This window comes from Coffea eugenioides, chromosome 10 (assembly GCF_003713205.1).
Source record: "Coffea eugenioides isolate CCC68of chromosome 10, Ceug_1.0, whole genome shotgun sequence".
Lineage (NCBI taxonomy): Eukaryota > Viridiplantae > Streptophyta > Magnoliopsida > Gentianales > Rubiaceae > Coffea > Coffea eugenioides.
The window spans coordinates 36,976,026-36,987,438 of NC_040044.1; the positions used below are offsets into that span (position 1 = coordinate 36,976,026).

The 11,413-nt window shown below is 39.0% G+C and overlaps 1 protein-coding gene across 1 annotated transcript; it reads right to left on the bottom strand.

The window, feature by feature from the left end:
• Positions 1-239: 239 nt before the first annotated feature.
• On the bottom strand, positions 240-1,332 carry LOC113750803 (beta-D-glucosyl crocetin beta-1,6-glucosyltransferase-like). The gene is made up of 3 exons (XM_027294746.1): positions 1,185-1,332; positions 575-912; positions 240-482 (listed from the first exon to the last, which is right to left on the bottom strand). Exons 1-3 carry the CDS (start codon positions 1,330-1,332, stop codon positions 240-242), a joined length of 729 nt encoding a protein of 242 aa, XP_027150547.1.
• Positions 1,333-11,413: the final 10,081 nt, after the last annotated feature.

Sequence of the window (11,413 nt, forward strand, 5' to 3'; positions counted from 1 at the left end):
CTCTCCTTCCGTACTATCCAACTTATCCCTTCCCCACCCCCACCCCAACCCAAGCAATTGTTAATTTGGCATAACACATTTTATCAAAACAAATTAAACAAAATAACAAAAATAACTACTGATAATTATGTTTCAGATCCAATGTAATATAATTTTAGTTGACAACTAAAATTATAAAGAGGATATTAAAATTTTGAAAACTTTTGGGAGAACGGCTGCCCTTGCCTGTCCCCCTTGCGTCAACCTTTGCATAAGCTCCTAAGCTTCTCTACTGATTCATGCAACTCTTCTTCACCTTCTTCTCTCAACTTGTGACTCAATTCCTTAGCTTTTTGTTTCACTGATTCTCCCAGCTCTGTCTTCTCTACGACCACCTCTTTTATGACTTTAGCAACATTTTCCCTCTTGATCCGCCCATCTTCATCCCTCAACATCTCAATGCCAACACCAACCTCTACCGCAAGTGATCTGGCGTGGTGAGGCTGATCATAAAGCATGGACAAGGCTAACAATGGAACCCCATAATATATGCTTTCCATAAAAGAGCCCCATCCACAATGACTCACAAAACCACCAGTGCTGGGATGTTCAAGAATTTAGCCTGTGGTGCCCATCCATCCACCACCACTCCCCTCGTTTTCACCATCTCGAGAAACCCCTCTGGTAAGGCTTCTTCAAGGGCAATGGCATCTCCCACGGGAAATCTAAGTACCCATACGAAGTTAGCATTACTCAGCTCCAGCCCGTACGCCATCTCTTCCCTGTCTTCCTTGGACAAAAAGATTTCGCTCCCAAAAGAAACATAAACCACTGATGATTCACCTCTATCATTCAGAAATTTGATGAGATGGGAACTGTTCTCCTCATCCTCTTCCTCCTTGGTATCATCATGTTTTGGTTCAGCAAGAGGTCCTACAGCCAATGTTTTAAAATGCGAAAGCACTGGGTAAGACGTTTAATTTTTGAGTTTTTAATAAATAAAAATAAAAATACTTATAATATTATAAAGAAATATTGTTTTTTTTTTTTCCGGAAACATTAGAAGATTATATTGATAATCATTGTAAAATTACAAAAGTATGGGCAAAGGCCCAATCACACTATACATCGTGTACACAGACACAAAGGAAGCTAGCGCTCCTCGTCCAATGGAATGCTTGTAGCATATGAACTAATCTGTCTACTTCTATCTTTTTGTTCGTCTGGTATTAAATAAAAAGAGCATTGCACAAACATGGAGCTTAGTCTATCAATCTCCTCCACCTGAGCGAACAATCTGATATCTGTTGAAGCCGCAATTGCTGACCAGAAGAATTGTGGTTCGTCCCACATCGGAGGAAAGCTGAGGATGCCTTCCGTTTTGTGCCTATAAATATAGGCCTCATATGTTGAAGTTAATTGCACCACTCAAGAGAGTTATATGGGCTATTAGCTTCTTGAGTCATCTAGCCCATTCAGTCAAATATTTTAGGCTCTCTTATTTTGAGTTTAGGAATATTTTCTAAACTCTTTTGTAAGTGCCTATTGGCCTAGGAACCACTTTCCTACGGTCTTTTGTATTTCTTCTTCATAGTAGAAATATTGCTCCTCCCTCGCCCGTGGACGTAGGTCAATTTGACCGAACCACGTAAATCTTCTGTGTCTTTTATTTGCTTTGTTATCCGTCTTTATATGGTCGGTTTTACCGCCTAATTATTATATGGCTGGTATCTACCGCCTATCTATTATATGGTCGGTTATACCGCCTACTTTGTGCTAACTTGAGTTTGTCTATTTCCTGGCCCGGTCCTAACAAACTGGTATCAGAGCTGGTTGTTATATTTTGCAAGACAGGTTCATCTGGTGGGGCCCGTTCATCTGGTGGGGTCCGTCCATCCTGTGGGGCCCACTCATCCTGTGGGGTCCGTTTATCCGTGGGGCCCGCTCACCTTGTGGGGTCCTTTCATCCCGTGGGGCCCGCCTATCTCGTGGGGCCCGCTCACCCTGTGGGGCCCGCTCACGAGACTTGCATATTTGTTTGGCCAGTTTTTTGAGACAAACTTCAAGTTACAGAATTTGTGGCAACAATGACGATAACAAAGACGGTTGTCGAGAAATTCGACAGGAATGTCAACTTCGGAATGTGGCAGCTCAAGATGGAGGCCATTCTTGTTCAAGACGGAGTTGATCTAGCGATTCACGGAATCGAGAACAAACCAGAAGATGTCAAGGATGCGGATTTCGCCGATATGGATAAGAAGGCCAGATCCAGCATAATCTTAAACCTCTCCGATGAGGTATTGCGTGAGGTAGCAACGGAGACTTCGGCCAAGGCTATGTGGGATAAATTGAAAGCCTTGTATATGAAGAAGACAGTCGAAAATCGGCTATATTTGAAGCAGAGTTTGTACATGCTTCGGATGTCTGAAGGTACATCTATACTCTCCCATCTTGATAAATTTGATTCCATTATTATGGATTTGGGGAATATAGATTCGAAAATTGATGATGAAGATCAAGCCCTATTACTTTTGTGTTCCCTTCCCCAGTCTTTTAAGCATTTCCGCGATACTATGATTTATGGAAAGGAAACAATTTTGTATCGGGAAATTAAATCTGCATTAAAATCTAAAGAGCAGATAGATAGGGATATTACTGGGGAAACTAGTGGGAGTCAAGCCGATGGCTTGTTTGTTCGGGGTAGATCTGAAAAGAGAAACACAGAAAATAGAAGTAGATCCAAATCCAGACATAAAAATGTGGTGTGCAATTATTGTAAAAAGAAGGGCCATGTTATCTCTGATTGCTTTAAATTGAAAAATAAAGAAAAGCAAAAAGGGAAATTTGTTGAGAAAAATACTGAATCCGCTGAGGCTAGTATAGCAGCTGATGAGAATGATGGAACCATTTTCTGTGCAACGGAAAATAATTTTAGGTCTAACAATGAGTGGATTTTAGATTCGGGTTGTTCATATCATATGTGTCCCAATAGGGACTGGTTTTCAACATATGAATCAGCTGAAGGTGGAGTTGTCTTAATGGGCAACAACGCTGTTTGTAAAGTTGTTGGCAAAGGCACAATCCGGATTAAAATGTACGATGGTATTGTGAGGACGCTCACAGATGTTAGACATGTTCCAGATTTGAAGAAAAATCTCATCTCTTTGGGCACTCTTGAGTCTATTGGGTGCAGGTATTCAGGTGGAGACGGAGTTCTCAAAATTACTCGAGGAGCTCTTGTTGTTATGAAGGCACACAGATCTGGTACTTTGTATATTTTGCAGGGATCTACTGTTACAGGTGCTGCTGCTGTTTCAACATCATCTTTGTCAGATACAGACATCACCAAATTATGGCATATGCGTTTGGGGCACATGAGCGAAAAAGGCTTAGGCATACTAAGCAAAAAGGGACTTCTTTGTGGTCAAAGTACCGGGCCATTGGAATTCTGTGAACATTGTATTTTTGGGAAGCAGAAAAGAGTCAGTTTCAGTTCACCAGCAATTCACAAGACAAAAGGTACTCTTGATTACATTCATTCAGATCTATGGGGTCCTTCTCGTGCTCCTTCTAAAGGTGGTGCCAGGTACATGTTGACTTTCATTGATGATTATTCAAGGAAAGTTTGGGTATATTTTCTTAAGCATAAAAATGATGTTTTCCTAACTTTCAAGCAATGGAAAGTTTTGATTGAGAAGCAAACAGGAAAACACATTAAGCGGTTGAGAACAGATAATGGCATGGAATTTTGTGGAGGTGAATTTAATGAATTCTGCAAGAATGAAGGAATTGTTCGGCATCACACCGTCAGGATGACGCCTCAACAAAATGGTGTGGCCGAACGTATGAACAGAACTCTTTTGGAGAGAGCAAGATGTATGATCTCCAATGCAGGGTTGACAAACGACTTTTGGGCAGAGGCGATCAATATGGCCTGTTATATTGTCAACCGTTCTCCTTCTGCATCTCTTGATTTCAAAACTCCTGAGGAAGTTTGGTCAGGTACTCCTGCTGATTACTCAAATTTAAAAGTTTTTGGGTGTCCAGCATACATGCACGTGAATGATGGAAAATTGGAGCCTAGGGCTAAAAAGTGCATTTTTCTTGGGTATGCTTCTGGGGTGAAAGGATACAGATTATGGTGTCCTGATCCCAAATTCCCAAAATTTGTAATCAGTAGAGATGTTACTTTTGATGAATTGTCTATGTTATCTTCCAAGAAGGAGTCTTCTAGTCCTTGTACTACTGATAGTACACAGAAGCAGGTGGAGCTTGATATTGGCAGTTCTGGTCCTTCTCAGACCAAATCTTCTATTCAACAAATGCCAGTAGATGCACCTGAGTCTACTGTGGAAGATAGTTCAGAAGAAGAGGAATATTCCATAGCCAGAGATAGACAAAGGAGAGACATTCGACCACCACAAAGATATGCAAATTTAGTTGCATATGCTTTGTCTATTGCAGAAGAAACTGATGCAGTTGGTGAGCCTTCCACCTATTCAGAAGCAGTTTCTTGTGATGATTCTGCAAAGTGGTTGATTGCGATGAATGAAGAAATTGAATCTCTTCATCGTAATGAAACTTGGGTTCTTGTAAAGCCGCCGTCAGCTAAGAAAATTGTTGGATGCAAATGGGTCTTCAAGAAGAAGGAAGGTATTCCAGGGGTTGAAGATGCAAGATATAAAGCACGATTGGTTGCAAAGGGCTATAGTCAGGTACAAGGTGTTGATTTTAATGATATATTCTCACCTGTTGTTAAACATAGCTCTATTCGTGTTTTGCTTGCTTTAGTAGCCATGTATAATTTGGAGTTAGAGCAGCTTGATGTTAAGACAGCTTTCTTACATGGCGAACTTGAAGAACAAATTTATATGAACAACCCCAGGGTTTTGAGATTGAAGGTAAGGAAGACCATGTTTGCTTATTGAAGAAATCCTTATATGGATTGAAGCAGTCTCCAAGACAATGGTATAAAAGGTTTGATTCCTTTATGTTGGGTCATGGTTATTTGAGGAGCATGTATGATAGTTGTGTTTACTTCCGGAAGTTAAATGATGGTTCTTTCATTTATTTGCTGCTTTATGTTGATGACATGCTCATTGCTGCCAAGAATTTGTCAGAAATTCACACTTTGAAACTGCAGTTAAATAGTGAATTTGAAATGAAAGATTTGGGAGCAGCTAAGAAAATTCTTGGCATGGATATCAAGAGAGATCGAGGAGTAGGGAAGTTATTCTTGACCCAGAAAAATTACCTTGAGAAAGTTTTGGAGCGTTTTGGCATGAAAGATGCTAAACCAGTAACTACTCCTCTTGCTAGCCATTTTCGGCTATCTGCTGCTCAATCACCAAAATCAGATGAAGAGGAAGATTATATGGCACGAGTTCCTTATTCCAGTGCAGTCGGCAGTATTATGTATGCAATGGTTTGTACTCGTCCAGATATTGCACAAGCAGTCAGTGTTGTTAGCAGATATATGTCTTGTCCTGGTAAAACACATTGGCAGGCTGTGAAGTGGATTCTCAGATACTTGCGAGGTACTTCAAATGCATGTTTGGAGTTTGGAAGAAATAATAACACTTTGGTTGGTTTTGTAGACTCAGACTACGCTGGGGATCTTGACAGGAGAAGATCACTTTCAGGCTATGTATTTTGCATTGGCGGTTGTGCTGTTAGTTGGAAAGCTACTCTACAACCTGTCGTAGCTTTGTCTACTACTGAAGCAGAATATATGGCTGTGACCGAGGCAATCAAAGAAGCCTTGTGGTTGAAGAGTTTATTTAGCGAGCTAAGTCTATATCAAGGTGTTACTGATATTCACTGTGATAGTCAAAGTGCCATACACTTGACTAAAGATCAGATGTATCATGAGAGGACGAAACACATTGATGTGAAGTATCACTTCATTCGGGATATCATTGCTGAGGGAAAAGTCCTTATTCAGAAAATCAATACTAAGGACAATCCAGCCGATATGTTTACGAAACCTCTTCCAGTTTACAAGTTCAAGCAGTGCTTGGATTTGGTTGGTGTTCATTGTTGGTGATTTAAGCCCATTGGGGCTTATGTGAAGAAGGTGGAGCATTTTTTACTATTATCGATGTTGGGAACTCACCAAGGTGGAGATTTGTTGAAGCCGCAATTGCTGACCAGAAGAATTGTGGTTCGTCCCACATCGGAGGAAAGCTGAGGATGCCTTCCGTTTTGTGCCTATAAATATAGGCCTCATATGTTGAAGTTAATTGCACCACTCAAGAGAGTTATATGGGCTATTAGCTTCTTGAGTCATCTAGCCCATTCAGTCAAATATTTTAGGCTCTCTTATTTTGAGTTTAGGAATATTTTCTAAACTCTTTTGTAAGTGCCTATTGGCCTAGGAACCACTTTCCTACGGTCTTTTGTATTTCTTCTTCATAGTAGAAATATTGCTCCTCCCTCGCCCGTGGACGTAGGTCAATTTGACCGAACCACGTAAATCTTCTGTGTCTTTTATTTGCTTTGTTATCCGTCTTTATATGGTCGGTTTTACCGCCTAATTATTATATGGCTGGTATCTACCGCCTATCTATTATATGGTCGGTTATACCGCCTACTTTGTGCTAACTTGAGTTTGTCTATTTCCTGGCCCGGTCCTAACAATATCTTTGGCTCTTCCTGACCTTAGTTGTCTTGGCAACTGTTGGTACGTGATTCCCACCTTTATATGTGACCACTGTTGTGCTCTTGCTTTGGCCATTGCTAGTTTTAATGCTTCTGCATAGTCCAGTAGCCAATGTCCCGCACTCCTTTCTCTCATGGCCCATAAAGCTTTTTCCTGGCCATTGATGTCAGTTGTCATCACTCCAATCCCTACCACCTGCCTTTCCTTCTTGATAGTTATAGCTACTTGTACATCGATACACTCCTCATCACATGTGTTGAGTTCTGGCTCGTCCAAAGCACCAATTGTTTCTGAAATGCTCTCTTCCCTGTTTCCTTCCATAGCTGCCCGGTGTTCCATCCATTCCTGCATAGCTTTTTGTACTACTTGTAAAGGTTGCTTATTCTCTTCCTTGAAGACTCTTTCATTTCTCGCTTCCTTGAAGGCTTTTGTGCTTCACTCCTTCTTGCCTATCTCTTTCTCCTACTAGAGCACTCCACCATCTCCTGAAGCATCCTCTTTGGTCAGCTATCCCATCCCATTATATAGGTGAAATGTTCCACACTTGTTCTGCATTCTTACAGTGAAATAGTAAATGTTCCACCGTTTCTATAAAGAAATATTGTAAAGTCATAATATTTATGCTATAAAGTAAATTATTCAGTTCAACTAATGGTTACTGGAGAACAAAATATGAAACTTTTAAATAATTTAGGACTCAATCATAATTTTGAAAAGATAAAACAGCAATATGCCAGTTCCGCGCAAAATCGGGAAAATTTTGAAAATGAAAAAAAGTGAATGGGTTTATGAGCACACTCTGTAAAAGTTACACTGATGATATGGGAACGTTTGTAAAAGTTCAATCATATTGCCATAACGTATGTAGCATTCATGCCAGGACCCATATGCAGCTCTACTTGTTTATTCCTGCCAAAACCCGCTTGCTGTCATCAGACTTTTTGGACAAAAATAATATTTGTTGGCGCAAAAATATAACGCATACAACAAAAGCAATTTTAACACATGCAAAATATGTGAACAGAAAAGGAGAATTTAAGAGCAGTTTTGTCAAAGTTTCCTGGCCCACTGGCGGGTCCATGAATAGGGATGTAATCGAGCCGAGTCGAGCTCGAGTATCACTATACTCGAGCTCGACTCGAGCTCGATCGAGCCCGAAAATCGATACTCGAAGATCGACTCGAAGAATTTCCTTAGGCTCGAGACTCGACTCGATAAGGCTCGATCTTTAATCGAGCCTTATCAAGTCGAGTCTTATCAAGCTTTTTGACTCGATTTGACGAAAATGCAACAAAGCAGGGACCTAATTAAGGGACTTATGATGGTGTTGGAGGCAAATATGAAGCTCAGGAAAAGACAGGACCAAATCACTAAACAAAAAGAAAACGGAGGGACTGAAATTGCAATTTTGGACAAGTGATCATCTTCTCCAACGAGCAAATATCAATTACCATTCAGCAACCAGAAATCTGGCTTCAATTTCTAACCATTCCAACAAACAATGAGACTCACAACACTCCCTCTCATAACATCAATTCGAATTCACTCGACCGGAAGCATAAGGAGCAGAAAAATGTAAGACATCAACACACCAAAAATTCTTAGATGCGAGGAAGTGAACTGGCCGACTTGGCCAGTATTTTTCATGTGCAAAAATGCAGACCAATCACCCTTCAACTAAAACTTTCAATCAAGCATTTTGTCGAACAGTAAATGGGCATTAAAATTTTGCCGGATTCTCACTCAAATTAAAGCAATAACTAGCCCAAAAATGATCAGAAACCTTATCAATTCAGGATAACAAGTTTCCTAGTCGATCTTGGCCCATTTTAATGCCAGAGACACAGAGCCAAAAACAGAGGAGCACTTACCTAAGTGAGCCACAGATGAGCAGTGATGAACCAGCGATGAACTAGTGAGATCTTGGTGCTTCGTCTTCGACACTCGGCAGCGATGAACCAGCACGGCAGGACACAGCCGACAGGAGACGTAGAGCGCGGCGGACTGGCGGAGGCCGGAGAGGCAGAGAGCAGCTTCGATTTGGGACTTGGGACTTGGGACTTGTTAAGGCGATGGCGATGGCGATGGAGCCTCACAGATGCGGCGAGCAACGGCGTCGGCGACGAACGGAGTGAGGGTGTAGATCTAAATCAGTCAGAGTCAGCTGCCGGCTGGTAAGTGAATTTTTTTGCTAGGCTTTCTTCGAACAGAGAAGAAAGTCGCACAGTCGGCACAGAGAAGGAAGAAAGGCTTCCTTTTTTTTTTTACATTTTTTCTTTTTAGTGTTTTTTACAATTATGTTATTACTTTTTTGCCATTATAGGATTTTATTATAAAGAAGGTAATATTGTAAATTCCATATATCTTATACCCATAATGGTCATTTTATAATTATAATAAATATATATTATTTAAATTATAAATATTTTATTTAATTAATGCCGGCTCGTCGAGTAGCTCGACGAGCCACGAGCTCGGAATATACGGCTCGAAGCTCGACTCGATTACGAGTCGAGCTACTCGAAACTCGACTCGAACTCGGTCAACCCGAGTTCGAGTCGAGTTGTTGACCGAGCTACTCGCGAGCTACTCGCGAGTAGCTCGGCTCACCAACAACCCTATCCATGAATAAATGAAATGTACACTTCAAAAACGAAAGGTGCACTGTCTCAGCACGTGAACAAGACCCAAGTTTCAACCATAGTTATTAAACTTGATCCGTTAACCACTGAGCACGGCTCATTGGCCACCAAGAAAGGACTTAAAAACTTTTCTTGGGCTATAAATGGGGTTCAAACATCACCAGCAGCGAAAAAAATTTAAAAATGGTGTCAAAATATCCTTTTGGTATAATAAGATTTATGTATCTACTAGTCTCTAACATAAGTCGCTTTAGGCTCTTCCACCCCTGTAGTCTAGCATAGAATAGATTATACAATAGTTATCGTTTTTGAAAAAAAAAATATTAAAGTTGGCCCATTAAGAATCCGACAGAGGGATTGGGTCACTGAATCAACCAGCGGGTCACTGATTGAACCAGTGAGTATTAATTTAATTTTTATAATATTAAAAATAATAATTTTAATGTAAAAATATATAATACTTAGTATATATTATTATAAAAAATATATATAAATATATAAATATTAATAGAAGATTTTAATTTCATTTTATTGTACTTTTAAATAAATAAATAATATAGTCAAATATAAAAAAAAAAATTATATCGCTTGTTTTAAAAAATATAGCTTTATTTTTTATTTAAAAACAAAGTAATTTTCTAACTAATTAAATATTGTCAATTTAAAAGTTAAAAGGATTAATTGTATAATAAAAAAATAAACAAGTTTATAAAAAAATATTTAGTTATCAAATTAAAACTAAGCAAGTGGTAAAGTCGATATATATTTAAATGACAATCTAATGTACAAATCTTATCAAAAGCATATATATACATTTTGTTTCAAAAACAAAGACCCACAATTTTTTTTTTTTAAAAAAAGGTAAACTGAGTCAATTGAAAAATTGGACGGATTCTCAGTTGAACCATTGGATCAACCGGGTTTGATCAGGTTAATTGCTTGTTTGATTCAATTAGAGACCCAATCCGATCTAATGCTCGAGTACCGGGCCAGCCGATTCAATCAACGGATTGGGTTCGAATTTTATAACTATGACTTCAACCACTCATTGATGGTAAGATGCACGCCTTCACCTATCATCCATCCACAACCACACCTATCTCTTTCACCCTCTCGAGAAACCTTTCTGGTAGAGCTTCTTCAAGGGCAGTGGCATGTCCCACGGGAAATCTAACTACCCATATGAAGTTAGCATTACTCAGCTCCAACCCATATGCCATTTCTTCCGTTTTCCTTGGACAAAAGGATTTCGCTTCCAAAAGAAACATAAACAACTAATGATTCCTCTCTATCATTCAGAAATTTGATGAGATGGGAACTGTTCTCCTCCTTCTGTTCCTCCTTGGTATCATCATGTTTTAGTTCAGCAAGAGGTACTACAGCCAGTGTTTTAAAATGCGAAAGCACTGGTAAGACGTTTTGTCTTTGCCTACGCCCCACAAATTTTTGAGTTTTTAACAAATAAAAATAAAAATACTTATAATATTATAAAGAAATATTGTAAAGTCGTAATATTTATGCTATAAAGTAAATTATTCAGTTCAACTAATGGTTACTGGAGAACAAAATATGAAACTTTTAAATAATTTAGGACTCAATCATAATTTTGAAAAGATAAAACAGCAATATGCCAGTTCTGCGCAAAATCGGGAAAAATTTGACAATGAAAAAAGGTGAATGGGTTTATGAGCAAAACATATCACGGAGTGTCCCTAATCTCTTGCGCCTTGTTCCTTTTCCTTCCTTCTTCCGCCGTTTCTTTTCTTTACCACTTTCCCATCTTCTCCCAAACTTACTCCGCAATTCAGTTTCTCTTCGCTTATTCACTGCTTGTGCTTCTTGTTCTTCTATTTTTAGGACAATGCTTTAGTAACTATAGTTATGGTAATGAAACAGTCTTACCTAATATAACAGGTTATTGCACTTTTAGCGACCATTTGATTATTTGTTGGACCCATCCACCTAAATAGGATAACAACTAAAAATATGAAAGTAAGTTTCCCATCTAAAATAGTAAGTTAACTTTAATAGATTAGTAATTTTTATACCTCAAAAGGTAAATTGGAATAAAGATTAAACTTACTTTTTAAATAAATAAATTACTATTTTATATCTCAAACTTACTTTTTAG